Source organism: Carcharhinus amblyrhynchos, chromosome 1 (assembly GCF_965287045.1).
Source record: "Carcharhinus amblyrhynchos chromosome 1, sCarAmb.v2.hapA, whole genome shotgun sequence".
Classification (NCBI taxonomy): Eukaryota; Metazoa; Chordata; class Chondrichthyes; order Carcharhiniformes; family Carcharhinidae; genus Carcharhinus; species Carcharhinus amblyrhynchos.
Window position 1 is genome coordinate 65893268 of NC_137324.1, and position 24143 is coordinate 65917410.

Consider the following 24143-nt stretch of genomic DNA (forward strand, 5'->3'; position numbering starts at 1 on the left):
CAGCCTTTTCTGTTTGTATTCCTTGACAGTGCAGCCTTTGTTTCAGACTGTAGAGAGGTTCAGCTTAGTTTATTTGCAAAGAAACCTGATATAAGCTAAATGATGAAATGATTTACACCAGTACAACATGTTGGGAACAATACCCAATGCTGTAACATCTCACACCCTAATGATACGGGATAACAACACCAAATTGGGAGTTCCATCATGCAGCAATGGAAGGAAGATTATGTCTGATCAAGGCATAGTAATATGTATTGGTGCTTGCTAACTGCTTTGTGTTTGTCTGTGCTGAACTAAAACAGAACTGATGTAAAACTTTTGTAGTTTAGGAATTTTTGGATTGGGGAGACATTAAGTGAATGTGGAACCGCGTGCTGTTAAGTCCTTGCCTACCGTGCCAATCGTTCCTTGGCTTTGAACTATAACTGGTGTGATGCTGCAGGTGTCAAGCAGAACGTTATCTACTCACATCATCTTTTATACTATTTTAATGAATGTAGTGACACACTATTCATCTTTTAGTAATTTTCATTTTTCAAAAATACTGCCTTGCCATCTGTCGGTGTACACATATAAGGCTGGGGTTTCCTCTACGTTTGTACACAGTTATAGCAGAAATCTGGCAAAAACCAATGCTTTGGTTTGATGATTGCAAAATTTAGGGTGTACACAAGTTAACCACCATTCTTTATCATTTTTGATGCACGCAACATTAATGTTTTAGGACACAAATTTTGAGTATCAGATCTTGATTGAAAATTATATTGAGAAATGGTATTGGGAGTTTCCAGGCAGGACGTTGTCATCCCAAGAGTGGTGGGCAGCAGGAATGTGGGAAAACATCAAAGCCCTGTCATGACTGTGTCCCCAAGAACTTCTACCAACCAAGAGGTTTCCGAGGGACAGGCCACCTGGTGGATGAACTGTTTATTTAGTGGAGAGGGGCAGCCAATTGAATTATTAAGGCCACAATTATAGGTGCCATTACCAGTTCGCAAACTGCAGAATGGCTGTCTCCCAGTGGCAGTCCACGGGGTTATTGGAGCCAGAAGCTGGATCAGACAGGGATAATGCCTTTCCAGGCTTTTCCATCCAATAAGATGGAATTGCCTTACATGTCCCTGCTGAATTCCTGCACCACCACTACTGAACACCACCACCTGCAAGTTCCCTTCCAAGTCAAACGCCATCCTGTTTTGGAATTATAGCCCCATTCCTTCATTGTCACTGAGTCAAAATGTTGGAACTCCCTCATCACTAACACTGGAAGTGTACTTACACCATATATACTGCAGCGATTCACCAACACCTCCTCAAGGGCAATTAGGGATGGCGAATTGATTCTGGACAATCCCGTGATGCCCACATCCAGTGAAAGAATAAATAAAAAATCCGACCTGCCTGTCATGCCTGCCTCTGCTGCTGAGCACTTCCTCTACTGATATCCAGGTCCCAAAACCACTGTAAAACTCTGCTCCTCAGTTAATCTCAAGTATATATTTTTTTCCCTCAGCTTAACTATTTGTTATGGCGTAAAACTAATCAGTTGTGAGGTCAAAAAAAATTATTTGACTTTTTTTCAAAATTTAAACTATTCATAGGCTGTAAGGTAACAATATACATTAGCAATCTTCTAGCATCTTACAATAAGTGACACATCACATCCAGCCTTACTCTGAAGACTTAGGCTTATAAATCGTTTTATCATTTCTCATTTCTATAGCTAGTTTGCTGTTCTGCTGAATTTGAAATTGATGGGGGTTTTTTTTGAGTTAAAAGCAATTGCAAACGGAAAGGTTTACAGAATGAACATTTGATTGTGCTGGCATGAAGCAAAACTGCCTCATGCAATGTGTATTACCTGCTAGAATGTTCACATTATTTTGTTAAAATAGCAGTTTCACCATCTCGAATAATTGATACCTTGATTTTACTCTGAACAGAAATGCCCCTACCAGTTAAAAGTAGAGGAATGTCTCTACTGCTCTTACTAACAGTTCTCTATAGTGTAGGAAGGCTGCAAATGTTCCCCGTCATCAACAGACTCACTGTTTCCCAGGCAGTGCTTCCCACAGTAATAGATGCTGTCGCCCACTATCCTGCTTGCCACTGTATCTAACCCAGAGATGACATGGAGGCTGGCAACACTCCTTTGAAAGTCATCTAAAAAAAAATTTTAAAGCTAATTCTCAGTAACCTTTCTAAGATTAATTTCCAGAAATCTTCCAGTGATTACATTTCAGATTTAATTTTTCAGGGAGGGGAATCACATATTATCTCAACGCAGCACCAGAATTGTTGGCAAAACACCACACAACACACATCAAAAGACAAGAAATTTTTGACAAGCAGCAACAGAATGGGCCATATAGCTTCACAAATGATACAACACTGCTGTATATAACGTGTTTCATGTTTTATGTCCAGTGCACACATGTCTCATTCCTGATATCATTCTAGACCTTTCATTTTGCCACTGTAGCAGAATAATATTGAAAATGAGAAAGAAAATAAGACACTTTATCCTGGGATTGTGTGAACTTAAGAGTAAAAGTTAGTGACCCATTTTTGACCTCAGGCCTAGAACTGGGGCACACTTACACTACAGTGCATGTTGCCTGGGTCTAATGAGGCTTAGCACAGCATCACAACAAGATGTCCCCTGCCCCAGCCCCTCAGGACACCATTACTGGTGAGTAGTAGGTGCCCCATAAGAAATGGCTCGCTTAATGCAGAGAAAGGAGTGTATTCAGAGGTTCGGATGCCAGCGAGGTTCTCAGGTGCAATCAGCAGCAGCAGCTTTAATGTAGAGCAAGGAGGGGCAATCGTGCTTTAGTTAACTCTACACATAGTTCAGTAAAATATTTTCAACTTGCTTGATTGGTCAAGTTTCTAGATGTCTGCCTATGGTAAATACTGGGTGAGTTGGTGTAGAAGATACAAGAGCAATGGGTGGTGTGTGTGAGCAAAGAGTGACAGGAGTTGGCATTAAGTTGGCATGGGGTTATAAAGGGTCAGGGTGTGGGTGTGACGGCATAAGTTAGCATAGGGATTTAGGAGCCGTGAGTATTTGGAAGAGGGGCATAAGCTGATATGGAGGGTATGAAGGGCTATGAGGAATGTGTGGTGGGTGAGGGCGAGAGGGCTGTTTTGTGTTTTATTTTACAACTGGGACAATGGCAGATCATGGAGACCAGCCTTTCTTCTGACTCAGCCTCGAACCAACAACTGCTGCGCTGCCTCCAAACTGTTTCCAGGTGCAGCAGGCATAATGCCTGTTAATACATTTTTTCCAAACACACTCCGTTCTGCAACAAAAATCTGACCATCCGAGGCACTTTCTCCTGAGTTGGGTTTGTGGAGCTGTGAATTTTCCCCACTCTGCACTCCAACCTCAGTTGTGAAAATTGGACACCTAAGCACGAACAGAGCAGAAGAAGCTCATAAATTCCTATGCCACAGCTCTGAGTCTTGCTGTCTACAAAGGGACATATTACTGGGCAGCACAAGGAACCCAACTACTATTTCAAATTGGTGGTGTTTTGCACTGTGGGAGATACAGAAAGAGAGACAGAGAGAGCATCTGAGTATGTTGCTGAGTTGAGTGAGCTAGTTTTTGAGGGACTGAGGCTAGTGGAGGTTAACTGTTAGTGAGTCATTTCAATAAATGGTTCTGTTTAAAGGTGTAGATTTCCACACAGAGGTTTGTGACCCAACTAAGTTAATAGGAGACAACAATAATGTCCTTTGGAAAATAGCCACTGTTTAAAAAAGGAGGTAGACAAAGGACTGGTAACTATCGGCCGGTTAGCTTAACTTCTGTAGTGGGGAAAATGCTTGAAACTATCATCAAAGAGGAAATAGCAAGACATCTGGATAGAAGTTGTCCCATTGGGTCATGAAAGGCAGGCCACTAATTTAGTGGAATTCTTTGAGGGCATTATGAGTGCGGTGGACAATGGGGAACCAGTGGATGCGGTGTATCTGGATTTCCAGAAGTCATTTGACAAGGTGCCACACAAAAGGCTGCTGCATGAGATAAAGGTGCATGGTGTTACGGGTAATGTATTAGCATGGATTGAGGATTGGTTAACTGACAGAAAGCAAAGAGTGAGGATAAATTGTGTTTTTCTGGTTGGCATTCAGTGACTAGTGGTGTGCCTCAGGGCTCATTATTGGGACTGCAATTGATTACAATTTACATAAATGATTTGGAGTTGAGGACCAAGTGTAGCGTGTCAAGGTTTGCAGGTGACACTAAGATGGGTGATAGAGCAAAGTGTGCAGAGAACACTGAAAGTCTGCACAGGGATATAGATATTTTAAGTGAGTGGACAAGGCCCTGGCAGATGGAAGTGCAATGTGAGGTCATCCATTTTGGTAGGAATAACAGCAAAATTAACTATTATTTAAATGGTAAAAAATTGCAGCATGCTGCTGTTCAAAGGGACTTGGGTGTCTTTGTGCATGAATTGCAAAAAGTTGGTTTGCAGGTGCAGTAAATAATTGCTAGAGGGATTGAGTTTAAAAACAGCAAGGATATGTTGCAGCTGTATAAGGTGCTGTTGGGGTCACACCTGGAGTACTGTGTACAGTTTTGGTCTCCTTACTTGAGAAAGGATATACCGACACTGGAGAGGGTGCAGAGGAAATTCAGTAGATTGATTCCGGAGTTGAGAGAGTTGGCTTTTCAGGTGAGACTGAGTAGGCTGGGACTATACTCACTGAAATTTAGAAGGATACGGGGGATCTTCTTGAAACATATAAAATTATAAGGGAATAGATAAGAGAGAAGCAGGGAAGTTGTTTTCACTGGTGGGTGAATTCAGAACTAGGGGCATAGCCTCAAAATAAGGGGAAACAGATTTGAGACTGGGTTGAGGAGGAACTTCTTCACCAAAGGATTGTGAATCTGTAGAATTCCCTGCCCAGTGAAGCAGTTGCGACTACTTTGTTGAATTTTTTATGGCAAAGGTAGATAGATTTCTGAACAGTAAGGGAATTAAGTGTTATGGTGAGTGGGCAAGTAAGTGGAGCTGAGTCCACAAAAAGATCAGCCATGATCTTATTGAATGGCAGAGCAGGCTCGAGGGGCAAAATGGTCTACTCCTGCTCCTGGTTCTTTTGTTCTTGTGACTTATCAATATGCACATGACTCACTTCTGCATAGTAATACTTTGGGTGCTTTAGATATCTGTATTTGTTCTGCTTTTGGGTTCTGATATTTCATTACATTTTTCACATATTTTATATGCTCAACTTATTATTTGTCCTGGTTAAAAATATAAAACAATTAGAACATAGAACATGGAACATTACAGCGCAGAACAGGCCCTTCGGCCCACGATGTTGCGCTGACCAGTTAAAAAGCAATGACCCCCTAACCTAAACCAAACCCTTTCCATCCATAAACCTATCCACGGATCTCTTAAACGCCCCCAAACTAGGCGCATTTACAACTGCAGCAGGCAGGGCATTCCAATCCCTCACCACCCTCTGGGTAAATAACCTACCCCTGACATCCGTCCTATAACTACCACCCCTTAATTTAAAGCTATGCCCCCTCGTGCTAGCTTTCTCCATCCTATCTAAACCTCTAATCATCTTATATGTTTCAATAAGGTCCCCTCTTAGCTGCCTTCTTTCTAACGAAAACAATCTCAAATCCCTCAGTCTCTCCTCATAGGACCTCCCCTCCATACCAGGCAACATCCTGGTAAACCTCCTCTGCACCCTCTCCAAAGCCTCCACATCCTTCCTATAATGTGGGGACCAGAACTGCACACAATACTCCAAGTGCGGCCGCACCAGAGTTTTGTACAGTTGCAACATGACGCTGCGGCTCCTAAATTCAATCCCCCTACCAATAAACGCCAAGACACCGTATGCCTTCCTAACAACCCTATCTACTTGATTCCCAACTTTCAGGGATCTATGTACACATACACCTAGATCCCTCTGTTCATCCACACTATTCAGAGTCCTACCGTTAGCCCTAAGATGGCTTTTTACATTTTAAGTAAATTCCCGAGTAGTGGTGATGAAATTAATTACTGTTACCCACAGTTGAAAGCTACTTAATAAATCTTTGATACTGATAGCTATTGGCTTACCTACAGAGAAAACAATTTTACAATACCAGAAGAAAATGCATCATTACTGAAGATGTGAAATATTCCTTGATGCTAAGTTTACCTAATTCCTTGCAATTTAAAGTCAACAAACCTTCTAATGTTATTTGAAATGCTAGAGTATAGAATCTTTAGATCAAATTTCAATTTTCTGAATGTTTACTAACACTCTTGCCCACACCACAACCAATAATTCCATTTCATTTTATTCAATCCCAGTTATCCAGTTTCTCCAGTTCTATCACATTGTTCAGACCCATGCAATCTCCCAAACTAACATTTCTGATACATGTCCTTCTTGCCTCAAGCCAGATGTCCTCCTCACCATGGTTGCTGGGGACCTCGCCTCTTCCTTTCCCTCGCAGAACCACATTTTCCAACTCACCCGCTCCTATATTCAACAGATCATCCTCTGCCATTTCTGCCACTTCTGGAACGATATCATCACCATTTCTTGTCCTGTCTCTTTGCTCCATTTTGAAGGGACTGTTTTCTCTGTAACACCCTGGTCCACTTCTTTGTCATCCCCAAACCCTTGCAAACAGCACCTTTCCATGTAAATGCATGATATAGAGCAGTTCACAATCTGCCTCCTCCCTTCTTATTCTTCAAGGCCCAAGCCTTCCAGGTGAAATTGTACAATTTATTTGTACATTTTTCAACTGAGTACATGTATTTGCTGTTCATGACTTGGTCTCTTCTCTGCTGGGGAACCAATTGCAGACTGTATGGTTGTTTTACAGAGTGCCCCCCATTCAGTTTTCAAGTGTGAACCCAAACTTCTAGACATCTGTCACTTTAATTGTCCACTTTTTTCCCATCCTGATCTTTCTGTCCTTGGCTTCCTGCACTGTTCCAATGAAGTTCAGCACAAGCTCAAGTAATGGAACTTTATCCTTCAACTGGGCACTTTACAACCTTCTGGACTTGACACTTAATTTGACAATTTTAGATGGTAGCATCTGTCCCCATTTTGTTTCATTTTTTTGCTGGTATAATATTTTCTCTTGCTTCTGTCTTAATTCCCTTACTTTGCTTTCAAATGGCAGCTATTCAATATCTTGTTATTTAAATCTCTAGACACACCTTTTGTTTATTTAGGGGCTTCCATTATCGCTCTGTTTGGCCTTGCACAATGAAACTCGAAGGATGTGTGGGTTAGGCTGATTGGCCATGAAAATTGCCCCTTAGTGTCAGAGGGATTAGCAGGATAGATATGTGAGGTTGTGGGGTTAGGGTCTGGGTGGGATTGTAGTCGGTGCAGGCCCGATGGGCCAAATGATCTCCTTCTGCACTGTAGGGATTCGATGATTCTTTGTCATTCAATCTCTCCTGATCTCCACCCTACCACAGATCTTTCCTTTTGTTCTTTTTCCCAACCTTTTCCTTTATACTTGTTAAAATCTATTACATTTCAAACTTTTCCCAGTAGTGAAGAAAGGTCACAGATCTGAAATGTTAATTCTGTTTCCCTCCCCACAGATGCTGTCAGACTTACTCAGTATTTCCAGCATTTTCTGTTTTTATTTCAGGTGCCCAGCATCTGCAGTATTTAGCTTTGGTACACTCTAATTTGTTTATTTAATCTGTATCTCTCTGATCAACATTTCAAAATTCAGAAGGTTCTGCAAATTCCCAATTCCCAAATTAACTGAAAATAATAACCTCTATGCATTTGTAGTTCCTGTAAAAATGCAATATAATTGATTTTTTTAACAAGCCCTGATCATATTGAATGGAACAACAGGCTCGGAAGGCTGAATGGCCTACTCATGTTCCTAGTTTTTATGTTTCCCCTTGCAATAAATGACAACATTCCATTTATTTTTCTGATCACTGGCTATACCTGTCTGCCAATTTACCAGGACGTCCAGTTCCCTCTGCATCTCAGATTTCTGTCATTTCTCCCCATTTAAATAATATGCTATATTTCTATCCTTTCTGCCAAAGTGGTCGTGTTCACATTTTCCCACATTATAGTCCACCTGCCAATTTTTTTGTCCACCCAATCTCTATCTAAGTCCCTTTGCAGACTCATTTATCCACTTCAAAACTTGCTTTCATACTTCTCTCTGTGCTATCAGAAAATTTACTAATCATACATTTGGTCCCTTCATCCAAGCCACTGATATAAATTGAAAATTGCTGATGCCCCAACACTGAGACACCCCATTGTCACATCTTTCCACCAGAAATGACACACTTATGCCTATTCTCTGTTTCCTTTTAGCTATCCAATCATCTATCCAAGTTAATATCTTACTCCCTATACCAATAGCTCTCATGATAGAATCATAGAATCCCTACAGTGCAGGAGGAGGAGATTAGGCCCATGGAACTGGTACCGACCACAATCCCACCCAAGCCCTATTCCCATAACCCCACACATTTGCCCCACTAATCCCTCCGACCTGCACATCTCTGGACTGTGGGAGGAAACTGGAGCATCCAATGAAATCCATGCAGACATGGGGAGAATGTGCAAACTCCACACAGACGGTGACCTGAGGCTGGAATTGAATCTGGGCCCTTGGCGCTGTGAGGCAGCAGTGCTAACCACTGTGTCACCGAGCTACCCACTGTGCCACCATGCTGCCCAAGGTGAACAATTTTACATGGTAACTTGATGTCATTGTTCAAGATTCTCTTAAGGCTAACGTGCAGGTTCAGTCGGCAGTTAGGAAGGCAAATGCAATGTTAGCATTCATGTCAAGAGAGCTAGAATACAAGAACATGGATGTACTTCTGAGGCTGTATAAGGCTCTGGTCAGACCTCATTTGGAGTACTGTGAGCAGTTTTGGGCCCCATATTTAAGAAAGGATGTGTTGGCCTTGGAAAGGGGCCAGAGGAGGTTCACAAGAATGATACCAGGAATGAAGAGCTTGTCATAGGAATAGTTAAGCACTCTGGGTCTGTACTCATTGGAGTTTAGAAGGATGAGGGGGATCTTATTGAAACTTACAGGATACTGTGAGGCCTGGATACAGTGGACATAGAGAGGATGTTTCCACTAGTAGGAAAAACTAGAACCAGAGGGCACAACCTCAGGCTAAAGGGACCATCCTTTAAAATAGAGATGAGGAGGAATTTCTTCAGCCAGAGAGTGATGAATCTGATTAACTCTTTGAGGCAGAAGGCTGTGGAAACCAGGTCATTGAATGTCTTTAAGACAGAGATAGCTAGGTTCTTGATTAATAAGCAGATCAGGGGTTATAGTGAAAAGGCAGGAGAATGAGGATGAGAAAAATATCAGCCTTGGTTGAATGGCAGAGCAGCCTCGATGGGCCAAGTGGCATAATTCTGCTCCTATGTCTTACGTGACACCTTATCAAATGCCTTCTGGAAATCTAAGTACATCACATCTACAGGTTCCCCATAATCTGTGCTGTTTGTTACTTTCTCAAAGAACTCCAATATATTTGCCAAACATGATTTCCATTTCGCAAGTCCATGTTGGTTCTGCCTGACTGCATTGAGATTTTCCTTGGCCCTCCTAATAACGCCTTAATAATAGATTCCCTAGGTCTGATGTCAAACTAACTAGCCTGTTGTTTCCTGCATTGCGTCTCCCTGCCTTTCATGAATAGAGGAGTCACATTCATTATTTTACAATCTGACGGGATCTTTCCAGAATCTAGGGGATTTTGGAAAAATTAAACCTATGCACCTACTATCTCAGCAGCCACTTCATTTAGGATCCCAGGATGAAGTTGATAGGACCTGGGGACTTGACTTTAGTTCTAATAATTTTCTCAGTACTCTTTCCTGGTGATTATAATTGTTTTTAACTCCTCCTTCCTTTTCACCTTCTGATTCACAATTATTTCTGCAATGTTGCATGCATCCTCTATTATGAAGAAAGATACAAAATAGCTGTTTAATTCAGCCACCTTATTTTCTATTATTAGATCCCCAGACTCACTCTCTGGAGAACCAGACCTCATTTTGCTTAATCTTTTCCTTTTCAAATATCTGTAGACACTCTTTCTTTCTATTTTTATATTTATTGTAAGAAGCCTCACAACATCAGGTTAAAGTCCAACAGGATTATTTGGTAGCAAAATCCACTAGCTTTCGGAGCACTTGCTGCTCTTTCATCAGATGAAGAAGGAGCAGCAAGCACTCCGAAAACTAGTGGCTTTTTCGACCAAGTAAACCTGTTGGACTTTAACTTGGAGTTGTGAGGCTTCTTACTATGTTTATCCCAGTCCAACGCCGATATCTCCATATCATTTATATTTATTGCCAGCTTTCATTCATACTCTAATTTCTCCCTGTTATTAATCTTTTTGTCATTCTTTGTGGTTTTTTATATTCTGTTCAATCTTCTGATTGCCAGCCATTATTTCAGAATTATATTCTTTCAATTTGATACTATCTTTAACTTTCTTAGTTAGCTACAAATGGTGCATTCTTACCTTGAGCTTTTGTATCTCACTTGAATATATCTGTTCTGAATTGTCAGAAATACTTCTCTAAATGTCCGCCATTGCGTCTCTACTGATCTATTTCTTAATCTAATTTCCCACTTCACTTTAGCCAGCTTTATTTTCATGCCCTGATAATTTCCCTTCTTAAAGTTTAAAACATTAGTCTCAGATCCATTCTTCTCTCCCTGAAACTGAATGTGAAATTCAATCATACAATCATTCCTATCTACAGATACTTTAACTACAAGCTTATTAATTAATCCCATGTCACTGCATGTTATCAGATCGAGTACAGCTAATAAGAACATAAGAAATAGGAGCAGGAGTAGGCCATCTAGCCCTTCGAGCCTGCCCCGCCATTCAATAAGATCATGACTGATTTAAATGGATCAGTTCCACTTTCCCACTTTCTCCCCACAACCCTTAATTCCCCTGTCTATCAAAAACCTATCTACTCTCTGGTTGACTCCAGAACATGCTGCGATAAGAAACTATACAAAAAAAAACTCTATGAACTCATCATCCATGCTACTTTTACCAATCCGATTCATTTAATCTGTGTGTGGATTGAAATTGCCCATGATTATCATTGTGCCTTTTTCCACAAGTCTCCCTTATTTCTTCCTGTGCACCCTGTTCTACATTGTGGTTACTGTTAATGACTCATTAACTTAATTTCTCATCTTTACACAAACTCATTCTATATTCTGATCTTCAGAATTGAGTTTATCTCCATTATACTGATGTCATTGTTAATTAATAGAGCTACCCTTCCACTTTTTTCTAGCATCCTGTTCTTCCTAAATGCCATATACCCTTGACTACTCAAGTCCCAGTCTTTCTTATCTTGTAGCCATATTTCTTCAAAGGCAACCCGGTCATGCATATTTATTTCCATTCGAGCTATCGATTCATCTATTTAGTTATGAATGTTGCATGCATTCACATACAGTGCCTTTCGCTCTTCCTTCTTCATACTTTTGCAACCTTGAAACTTATCTGTCCCTTCCTGCCACACTCTGATCACCATTTCCTTCTTGCCATTTTGCTCTAATGCCTTGTCTTCTCTACTTAATTTATCACATCTTGCCTTTTCCCTCGCTATTTAGTTTCAAGCCCCCTCTTGCCAATGAGTCAGAAGGCTACTTGTTCAAGTTTCATCCTAGGATTTAAACATATAACCTTGGCTGACATTCTGCTGCATAAGTGGAGATGCCACCTTTCGGCGAATTTAAACTGAGGCCCATCTGCCACCTAGTCTGAAACCTGACAGTTTTCATGATACTATTCACAAGACTAGGAGAACCCGCAAGAGTCAGAGCTCTAAAAAAAAATTCACCCTTCCAATGATACACTAAAAACACATTATCTGATCACTTTTCTCTTTGCTGTTGCTGAGGCTTATTGTAAATAAATTGGCTGCCCTTTTCCCTAAATTAATTCAAGAACCACATTTCCAAAGCACATTTTTGGCTATCTTTAATATTATGGAAGATCTTAAGGATGTGAAAAACATGCTACTAAAGCATTTATTTTGTTTGAAATAGACATGGAACTTTCATATAAAATGGAAAGACCAATCATTTCAAAATTAGCACATTTTACCTTCTTTTCCACAGGCAGGAAATGTAGAATATGCAGTAAAGTGATCAGAAAAAGTGGAAATTTTTATGCTAGATTGCAAACATTAAATCTCCATGAAAACGGGGAACAATTACCCAAATTTACATAATTTTAACATAATAAAACGGCCCAAATGCTGCAGAGAAGCAGTGTCATCCAACATTTGACACTGAGTTGTACAAGGAGATATAGAACAAATCAATCAAAATCGTGGTCAAAGAGGGAGGTTTCATGAGGCGTTAGTAAGAGAATAAGCAGAAGGAGAAAATTGCTCCTATTTGTATCATTTAGCTCTGTGCATTTTTTTTTAAAAGCATTAAACCAGACTCAGTATTTAATACTTCTACATACGCTGCCATGTAACACCATGGTCAGACCAAGCTTCTATCTCCACGCGGCACTTGTTGATAGTGGAGAAACAAAGATCGTCCTTGGGCTATTATGCCTTCCCTTTGCACAAAATGTAATCTCTTGTGTAATGCCCCAATTTGAGAAAAGAATTACATGCACTATAGATGCACGAAAGCACCACACGTTGTTCATCAAATTTTTCAAATAATAATAATTTCATAAGTCAGGAAGAACAAAAGATGATAAAGAGGTAGAGGTGACATACTTCATTGCTGACATGCCACTTAAATTAACTCAGCTCAATTGTAAATACATTACGTACTTACAGTTAGTTCTACCTAATATTTTCAGCACTTGGTTTGCAGTTGAAACCCTTGAACTTCTAGCCTTTCCTGGAAATATCAGGGGCGCTGATAGTGGAAATTTAACTATATATTAAGTACATTAGTCCAATGAGATTATCTATGATTACATAAAGAACAGCTTGCTGCACGGCTTGGATTGAACAACCAAGACATTTGTTCTTTCATATGTTAGAACATCAGTAAATCACTGAGCTAACTTAGAAGATGATCAATCCAACTTCAGATATTAAATACAACTTTTTTTATTTACTTTTATATTTTCAACAAATATCTTGCCACAAAAAGATTTGTTATCAACTGATTAAATATACTTAAGTCCAGTTTAAAGGATGAAATATATTTTTGCAAAGAAGACAGTTTAACAGGTGAAAGCTGTATTAAATATGACAATGCTTGTTAACCTTTTAAGGTACGTGTTGAAAACACTATTTTCAAATCCAGTCACCATGCTGGGTCTTACGAAAGTAGTAGTAGCAACTAGAATACTATAACTGTCTGCGTATACTGTCAGAATTAGCCAACATTTACTTTGCAGCATGAATTGTGATTCAGTTGATAGTACTCAGAACCACAGAATCTTTACAGTGCTGAAGGAGGCTATTCAGCCCATCGTGTCTGCACTGGTTCCTTGAAAGAGCATTCTATCTAATCCAAGTCTCCTGCCTTATCCCTGTAACATTGTACATTCATTGATTTCTGATAGCAATCCAATTCCCTTTTGAATACCTTCGTCGAAGCTGCTTCCACCACCCTCTCAGAAAGCACTCATCCCTCTGAAGCAGAAGGCTGTGAGTTCAAGTTTTACTTGAGAGACCTGAATGTGCAATTGAGACAGTGCTGAAAGTGTTGCATTGGTGGAGGTTCTGTCTTTTGAATGAGACATTAGATTCCATCTGCTCTCTAAGAAGGATGTAAAAGGCAGGAATGTGAAGCTGAGGTTAAAATTAGATCAGCCATAATATTAATTAATGGTGGAGCAGGCTCAAGGGCCTGAGTGGCCCGTTCATGCTCCTAATTCATATCTTGGTCTATTCCATGGCAATATTTTGAAGAGCAGGGTTGTTATCTCTGGCACAGAAGTAAAAAATACTGTGGATGCTGGAAATCTAAAATAAAAACAAGAATGCCAGAAATACTCAGCAGGTCAGACAGCAACTGTGGAGAGAAGTTAATGTTTATCCCTGCCATGTTAACCATGTTTCTCACCACAGACACTGCCTGATCTGCTGAGTGTTTCTGGCATTTTTGCTTTTGTTTGATTTATTCCACTTATCTTGGCAATATTTATCATTCAATCACCATTCCCCAACAAACAAACGATCTTGTCATTATCACATTGCTATTTGTGCAATCTTGTTGTGTATAAATTGGACACCAGGTTTCCTACAAAGGCCGGCTACATTTCCAAGGTTCTTAATTGCCTGTAAAGCACTTCGAAACACCCTGAGATCTTGAAAGGTCCTATATAACTGTAATTTTTTTTGTTTATCTTTTACAATGTTTCACGTGTAATAAACAAAATGTCTAACTTAAAGGATGAAAGAGTTTTGCAGATTTGCTAAGTGCTGGCGAATTCTGATAATTCAAATGACGAACTGAATATTGATTGTGAAGATGTGATATTGAAATGCAACCTTATTATCATTGTGCATTAAGCTGCATGAAAGTATCAGTTACATCTTCACATATCCACATAGTTTAGTTAAAAATAAACTTTGCAGAAACACAAGAATAAAAGAAATGTACATCATCTACAAAAATAATTTTTCTACTTGATTTCATACAATATCATGTCTTGGCCTCCTATTGTGCTGTTTATATTACAATCAGCACCTCCACATTCTCCCCCCTCCCCCCACTCCCAAACCTTCATACTTCACATTAGTGACTGAGGTGGCCAAATATCCACCTTAATAATATATTCTATGTCACCTTTCTCCATAAAAATTGAGATAACTTTCAGCTATGGCCTAATAGCCACCTAAGGGGGAATGATTTCAAACCAAGGAGGCTGGAAAAGCCTTGTAAACTGAAATAAGCCTTCTACATCACAGTTGCTGAAAACTAACTGCACTGTAATCCTAAATGCAGTATTAAGACAATCAACTATATTTGCATTAATTCTTGGTACGTCACAGAATGCATTCTATTTATGATTCTTTAATGAGACTAGCTTGTTAGAACTATAAAGTTGTCTCAGGAAAACGGACACAAATTGATTAAGAACAATTTAAAGACTTCATCTGCAACAGGCTAGTGATACGATTGTTGAAATCACTCACCAAAAACACATTCTTTTTATCTGAATGGCAGAGGATAAACAAGGCCTGCATTCATATAAAAAAAACCTGTACCTGTTTTGTGTCTGTGTTCTTACCTGGAGACATGCAGTATTTTGCTGCAGATACACTAATATGATTCAGGTTGATTCCTATGCAATAGACAGAACACAGAAACATTTGATCTTAGACGGTTGGTATGGGGAGTGGGCCACGATTTTGAGTCCTGACTTACTACGTGGATTGATTCTTGATGAGGTTTTTTTTAATGTTTGCAGAATATGACTGTGTAGTATTGCACAAGATGCACTGTATGCAGACATCTTCCTTACCTACATCAGTCGGATTCTGATCACTCCTATTGCTCAAACTTTTATAGGTTTGCCAGTGTGCATGCACAAAACTTTATTCATGAACCTCACTGTTATATCATGACAGATCTTTTTTTCACACTGCCTCTGAAGTTATCAAAATAGGTAAACCACCTGATGGCCCATGGCACCACAGTCCTACCTTGTTGGAGGCCATCTCACTGACAGAATTCCTGGTCTGTAGGGTCTCCAGCTGGTCCAGGCACCAGTCAAGCTCCTCCAGGGTCTCTGTTGCAAGTTTTTGGTAGGCCTCCTCTGCGAACAAACAGATGAATGGAAGTTCAGCTTTTGAACTTTTTACAGGGCTAGCAGTGATATTGAAAGGGTCCACCATGCCACGCAAAGCCATGTTCGGGTGACCAGAGCTCACACATGAGTTGTCCTTCATAATGTTTTTTCAACAAAAAAAACGCCGAAAAATATGTTTTTCTGTCGTCAAACCAAAGCAGCCCCAATAGTTTGGTGATCTTCTTCTGTAGGAGAGGGAAACACAGTTGTTGAGCTGTCAGTCAGAAACACAACATGATGAATGAAGAATCCTCTCTTTGTCCACCTTTTGGTCTACTAGTATTATTAAACCCAGAAATGAACACACATATTCAGTCTGCAGAATATTTTCCAGAAAATAAGTGAGCGCCTTTATCCTGAGCCAGGTAGTTGAGTCAGTTTCCAATTGCCTATGAAAATCTCTCCATGACGATTTCAAATTATTTTTTTCTAACCACACCAGCACCTCACAGCTGAATGGATAAAGCCATCTAAGCGAGCCAGCAAGTCCTCACAATATCCACTCATACACATTTCAGTTCGAATAAGACACAAAGAGACAGGGTTTCCTGTTTTTGCTCAGTTTTAGTTGTGACATCGAAACTGTCGCATCATTTTATGAAAATCTGATCATTTTCATCTCCCTAACACTTGAGTCAGTTAGTGGACTCTTATGTGGCATCACACAACTAACAAAGTCTGCCTCTTTCTTTGAACCTGAACCAAAAACGCTAGTACACTGTACAAGCAAGGGCCAGGCTGAACAGAAATCCTGGCATAGAGCTCCGCAGAGGATCAGGACCTGGCAATGTTCCAGTAAGAGATAAATAAATCTCACTAGCTTTCTATGCGATCCCTTTCATACAGTTTTAAGGCTTCAGCTAGTGTAGCTTTATATTTGCTTTATATTGAATAAGTTTGTGCATATTTCTATTTACTTTCTTATGTTGTATAAAATTAAGAGAAATAATCTAGATGGGCAAAAGCATATGTGCAATCTTTACTGCCATGAGGAAAGACAACTATTAAGAAAAATATGAAAACAACTTCTCTTACCAAAATTTAATTTATATTCAACATTGTTTGTTTGCAGCTACACTGTGCATTTTAATTACTCTCAAGCAGACACTGCTTAGCAGTAACACAGTATAACTGTATTATAGAATTGATTTTTCTGATTCAGGCTAAATATTTACTGCATGTCTTACAAACTCTCAGGCTGGAATCTTATCTCCGTTAACACCGGCGGGGTTTTCCTATCCCATTGCAGCGAATGAAGGATTTGGCTGGCCGCCAAATTCTCCAACATCACCGCAGTGGGAGCATGGCGTGAACAGCAGGTAAAATTGCGACCCCGGTTGTTACTTTGGCAAATGTTACTTTCTTAAGAATGTACTAGAAAGCCCAGGAAGTGGGTCAGGATCAAGTTTGCTGGCCTAAAATCCAAGGCTGGAACTTTCTGGTCATTCCCACGGGTTTCACAGCAGCGAGGATGCATTCTACAGGAAATCCCACTGACAACAGCGGCCGACAGGTCCCACCACCGGCCAATGGCAGTCCATCTCTGCCACTGCGAGAGAGCAAAATTTCATGCCAATCACCTTTCAGAGTGCAGCAACTACTTTCTCCAAACAAGGCGACCAGAGTAGGAGGTGGCAAGAACTCTACTTATCTGTGTACCCATAGTTCTAACTCTCAGGGAGAGTGGACAAGGACAGAATTTGATGGTCCCTCCTGCTGGCAAGATTGTCCAGCCCTGTCAATGTCAATGGGCTTTTTAATGGCTCAATACATTTTCTGGTCCTGTCCTCATAACTGGAGCTAAATTGGGGCCTTAAAATTCTGCCTCTGGTGTCAAAAGAGATAGATCAGACATATCGTGTTGGCTGCTTGTGGAAGTGGGACCAACAGGACCAGGATAAGATTGTTGCCTAGACCACTGGAGGAAAATGCTGCCAATTTTATAAAAAAAATTCAGAAGCTATTTCTTTATACTGACAATGCCTCCACTGCCCCATCACAGCCTTCCAGATAGCCATTTATCTGCTGACTCTTGATGGATGTCCTTTCTGTGTTACCAGATGCATAGGTGTTTACCACTACCTTTTTAAGGAAGAGCCCCTTCTTCCTGACTTTCCTTTGGTAGGGTAAACAATTGGGGTCCTGGAGGCTAGTGATGCATCTCAGCAATTTGGCCCTCTTCGCTCCTCATGTATTTATTCATTTATAACTCAATGACCATCGAAGTTTGTTTCTGCACTCTGACAGGAATAGCAGTAAATTCCATCTTGCGCAGTAATACAAAATAGATATTATCAGATTGGTAAACTCCACCCAATGTGTCGTAATCCATTTTAATCTCTTACGTAAACCCAATTTCACTCCCAATATATCTTCAACAGCAATCTGTAAAAATATCTGTGCAGGGGCATATTGTGCCCACACTCCAATATACTAGGCCTAATTTTAACCTGCGTGTCAAGTGGAAGTAGGATGCATAAATAGACTATCAGGTGCTGTGTACTGACTTTTCAAATGTTTTTGCCTCGTGTCATTTTAACTATAGAGTTTCCAGCAGCACTGAGCTATCTGCCTCAGGCAAACAAAGCCTCATAAATAGTTAAAATGTCAAATATCAGGATCCAATGTGTTCTAGACCCCAGTGAGGTAGTGGCCAGCTATATAACAGCAGGGCGGGTTTGTGAAAATATGAACATGACAGAACTTTCTGACAACTTTAGCTGGGTCAAGTACCAATAGGGTTCAGTCAGGTGCCATGCAATTCTAGACAAGTACCATTGAAAACTTAGCTAAAAAGAACAACGTTACACTGATCTTTCAGCATGTGGAGACAGGCTGCTCCATTATCTGAGGAGTTGTGAATGGTGCTGAACATTGTGCAATCATCACTCCTTCTGATCTTATGATGGAAAGAAGATCATTGATGAAGCAACTCAAGATGGGCCAAGTTCACTATTCTGAGGAACACCTGTACTGATGTCCTAGGGCTCAGATGATTAGCCTCCAACAACCATAATCATCTTTCTTTGTGCTAGATGTGACTTCGACCCAGAGGAGAATTTCCCCCCAATTCCCCAGTGACCCTAATTTTACTAGTGTTTGACACCACACTCAAGGTCAAATGCTGCCTTGATATCAAGGACAGTCACTCTCTCCTCACCACTGGAATGCAACTTGTTTGTCACTGACAAACAAGTGTCTGGACTTGAGTGAGTTTGGAGGAACCCAAAGGACTTGCTTTGTAAGTGCTACTTGATAGCACATTTGACAACTCCCTTCCATCACTTGGCTGACAATTGAGAATAGATTGGTGGGGCAGTAATTAGTCAGACTGGATTTGTCCTACTTTTTGTGGACAGGAGATACCTGGGAATTTTCTACATTATCAGGTGGATGTCAATATTCTAATGGAGTAGTTCAGCTCAGGGCATGACTGGTTCTGGAGCATACGTCTTCAGCAATACAGTCAGGATGTTGCCAGGGCTCACTGGCTTTGCTGTATTCACTGTGCTGAGCTGTCCTTTTATATGATCTGGAGTGAATGGAATTGGCTGGCATCAATGATGCTGCCTTCCTCCACGAGGTCTGAGATGGTTCATTCCTTCAATGCTTTTGGCTGCAAATAGTTCAATTCTGTTTTTTGCACTGATGTTTGGGCTCCAGTATTATGCAAGAAGGGACTGTTTGTGGATCTTCCTCCTCCTCCTGCTGTTACCTGTTTAATTATCCACCACCATTCATGACTGGGTCTGGCAGGACTGCACATCTTCGATCTGCTCCACTAGCTATGGGTCAAGTTAAGTTTGTGGGTGTTTGGCAATATATGGTAGATTATATACATCACAATACATCAAAATAATATTTCTAGAGGGAAAAAGCATGTTGTTGAATTTTACTGTTACTTCAAGCGGTTGCTTCTTCTTAGAACAACACTGTCTTAGTGCTGGTTCACCACTAAATTCCTGTCATTATTCAGTGCTCTCATGCGTAACAGTGGCTCAAAGTAGGAATTTATTTTAGTAACAGGTACCTTTTAAATGCGTCATAAAATAATTAAGGTAAAACGCAATAAAATTGCGCTGTAATTTGACCTTCATTCCTTTATATGGCAAGTTACTATTAGAAACATCTCACCACTAAAGGCATTTGTAAACATCTTTTTGAAAGAAATGTGAACTGCTCTTTAGAGCATTTGAGTTGAAGTTTAGTGAACATGCAATGTGATTAAGATATTTTAAGTAGCTCACTTTTGTTTTGCTTGCAGAAAATTGACCATTTTGTAAATTGATTTAAAAGAGAAATCAGAATAAATCTATTGGTCTGTTTATCCACTGCCTCAGACTGCTGCAAGCAGGCAGCACTGCTGGCGAGTGACGTGGCTCCACGCTAAATGAAATGCAGTAACCACGGTACAGTAAAAACAAACACCTACTTTCCAGCTTCAGTAACAAGAAATACCTTACATGAGCAAACACTGAGCAACAGTAAGCATCCCGGGCTATAGGAATAGCTTGTTAGTTGAATATGCTGCCAAACATGAAAAATAAGAGAGATGAAATTTTATGTATGTATTTTCTTGACAAGTGCATGACAGCTCCAAGTGCGTGATGTGAATATAATAAATCTACACCATGCAAGAATATATATTAGCAGATCTCCCATGGTCTGTTTTATCAAGAGTTGGAGGGTAATGCCTTTTGACGTCATAGGGTCAGTAAGTCCTCCAACAACTATTCCCCTCCCCCTCCCGCAGCCTGCAAAAGAGTTGGAGGTACCTCACTACGCATCTCTTCTACATCCTCCCACTCAACAATCATCTGTCTCTTTTCTCTTTCAACAGGTTCTTCCCCCACCAACGATGTAGTACTCAAATCATGATTTTTCTTTTCTTGCTCTCTCCGTCTCATCCCAACACTATATCTCTCATTCAAGAACATCTCTCCTTTGGGATTCACTTATGGAATTGGTCAATTCCACTCCAAAAGGATGTCTTTTCCCCTCCGACACCTTTATGGTCTTCAAAAGGATTTTAATCCTTCACCCAAAACATGTGTTGAAATACCTTGGAAATTGAACATATGTACATATAAGGGTGGTTGCTAGTTACATCAGTGATTCTTTCTTTTGTTAGGTTGTGTCCCATTACAAATGTTGTCAGAGGTAACCCCACTGAAACATTTATAAAACCATCCCCCTCCTCTAGTTACCAATATTAGTACCAGATTGGAGGTTAGTAAACAAAATGCTACTATCCTTAACAGATATCTTCATATCTTTATTGACTACAGGTGAGATTCCAGAGGACTAGAGAATAGCCAATGTTGTTCCCTTGTTTCAGAAAGGAAGCAGGGACAATCCAAGAAATTATAGGACAGTGAACCTGACATCAGTGGTGGGGACACTTTTGGAGAAGATACTGAGGGACAGGATATATCCATATTTGGAAGAAAATTGACTAGTTAGCAACAGGCAGCACGGTTTTATACGGCAAAGGTCATGCCTCACCAACTTGATTGAATTTTTTGAAGAGGTGATAAAGATAATTGATGAGGGAAGGGCCGTGGATGTGGTTTATATGGACGTTAGTAATGCATTTGACAAGGTCCCACGTAACAGACTGGTACAAATATTAACATATATGGGATTTGGGGTGGGCTGGCTAGATGGATACAGAACTAGTTTGGTTATAGAAGACAGAAAGTAGCAGTGGAAGGGTGTTTTTCAGAGTGGAGAACTGTAGCTAGTGGTGTCCTGCAGGGATCAGTGCTGGGTCTTTTGTTGTTTGTAGTATATATAAATGATCTGGAGGAAAATATGGATGGTCTGATTAATAAGTTTGTGGGTGACACGAAGATTGGTGGAGTTATTGATAGTGCCGAGGATTGTGAGAGGATACAATTGGAGATTTGGGCACAGAAATGGCAGATGGAGTTTAATCTGGACAAATGTGCGGTGATGCATTTTGGAGGATCAAATTTAGTGTGAATTATACCGTAAATGGTAGATTCCTTAGGAACATTAATATAATAATTAGATGGATCTGGACGTGAAGTTCCATAGTTCCCTAAAACTGGCAACACAGGTGGCCAAGGTGATTAAGAAGGCATATGGAATGCTTGATTTCATCAGCCACAGCAATGAGTACAGGAGTTGGGAAATAATGTTGCAGCTATATAAAACATAGGTTAGGCTGCATTTGGAGTATTGCATGCAGGTCTGGTCACCACACGATCAGAAGGATGTGGAAGTTTTGAAGAGAGTGCAAATAAGGTTCACCAGGATGTTGCCTGGTCTTCAGGGTGTTGACTATGAGAAAAGGTTGAATAAACAAAGATTGTTTTCACTGGAAAGATGGCAACTGAGGGGAGACCTGATAGAGGTCTACACAATTATGAGAGTCTTTGACAGAGTGGATAGTCAGAGGCTTTTTCTTCCAAGGATGGAAGTGTCAATTACATGGGGGCACAGGTTCAAGGTGAGAGGGGATGTTTAAGGGACATGTGCAGTGGAACTTTTTCACGTAGAGTGGTGGATACCTGGAATGTGCTGCCAGAGGAGATGGTGGAAGTAGGCACATTGGCAACATTTAAGAGGCATGGATACATAAATCGGGAGGGAGTTGGGGGATTATGCCCCGAGTAAGTGCAGAAGGTTTTTTTTCAGTTTAGTTAGGGCATCGTGATCAGCACAGACTTGGACAGCCAAAGGGCTTGTTTTGTGCTGTACTTTTCTATCTTCTTTATTTTTGATATGGGGATTGAACATGAAAGTGGAAATGAAGTCAAAGGACTGGGTGTTTTTTTTTAGTGATTTTATGGGATGTGGGCTTCAGTAGCTGGGCCAGCATGCATTGCCCATCCTTAACTGCCCTCCATTTTAGAGGGCATTTGAGAATTAACCTCATTACTGTGGCTCTGGAGTCACATGTAGGACAGAACTAGGTAAGGACGGCAGATTTCTTTCTCTAAAGGAAATTAGTGAACGAGATGGGTTTTTACAACAATTGACAATGATTTCATGGTCATCATCATTTTAATTCCATTTTGTTTTTGACTGAATTCAAATTTTACCATCTGCCATGCTGGAATTCAAACCCAGGTCCACAAAGCATTACTCTGGTCTCTGGATTACCAGTCCAGTGACAATACCATCATGTCACCGTTTCTTCATAATGGTTTTATTAAACGGCAGAGCAGCCTTGAGAGGCCAAATGGCAATGTGTGAATGACCAAAGAATTTGTTTTAGTGTTGTTGAGGGGTTAAATCTTGCTCCTATTCCTTATGTTCTTAGCAGAGACTGAACTGACCACATGGCAGACGTACTTAAATTGATCTCAGCAGCAAATGAAATGTAAGGTGTCCGAACTATTCTGAAATACACACTGCTCTTTCATCTCAAGTCTAGTTTCTACTGAGCTCCTTTCTCTACAATCTAAGGATTATCTTCTCATCAAACAGTTTTAAATTCAATAATTGCACATTGTAGATTTGTGATAATATGGACATCAGTCCAAAGAGAACAGACTCAAGTGTCTAGACAAACTGAAGAAATGTTACTAAAATATATATTGTGTTGAAAAGTTGTGGAATTATTTTCCAAATGAATGGTTTAATTAATATTCTCTTTATTACATCTTTTATTTTTCTGTGAATAATGGCACTGAATTGAAAGATGCTTTTGTCCTTGCAACCATTAGAAAATGTCACAGATTATTACTGTGCAAATACAAATAACGCAATGGCCAATGTTCAACATTATTATCACTGCCCATACCTTCCAAGATTAGCTATGAATGATAGTTGTACATTTATACAGTTATTATTAGATAAATAATTAGCTCACAAGAAACAGGAGAAATAGGCCAAAACTACCCATCGAGACTGCTCTATCATTAGGCCAAACTCAATATATTTCATTTGTGAGGCAATTTCCACTCAACTGTACTGCTGTGCCTGGAAACCAGGGAGGGGAATTGTTGATTTAGGCAAATTGCTCACTGTGGTGAAGGGTTGAAATACCAGGGGACACGGGATAAAAATGAGGAAGTTAGGAGTAAGAAGAGAAGTGAAGTAAAACTTTATCGCCCAAAAAGAGGTGTTTACTAAGTTATCAAGGAACCAAGATTTGCTATTTCCAACCTGCAGCATCATCTGATTCTGCCCTTGCATCACCTCGTTTGTTGCTGAAACCCTTATCTGTCTCTTTGTTACGTCTAGGTTTGACTATTCCAGTGCACTCCTGGTTGCTCTCCCATGTTCTACCCTCAATGAAATTTGGTTCATCCAGATCTCCCCTTGCTC

General features: G+C 40.2%; 1 protein-coding gene across 7 annotated transcripts in view; it reads right to left on the reverse strand.

Annotated features, from left to right (window-relative positions):
• Positions 1-24143, reverse strand: part of pde4d (phosphodiesterase 4D, cAMP-specific) — a 1181705-nt gene that overhangs the window by 57373 nt on the left and 1100189 nt on the right. For 6 of the 7 annotated variants that reach the window (XM_080186268.1, XM_080186277.1, XM_080186293.1 and 3 more), the window contains one exon: positions 15697-15809. The exons of the other annotated variant lie outside the window; for it this stretch is intronic. In XM_080186268.1, coding sequence (XP_080042394.1) covers positions 15697-15809 — 113 coding nt within the window. The remainder of the gene's footprint in view (positions 1-15696; positions 15810-24143) is intronic. 7 annotated transcript variants of the gene reach the window in all.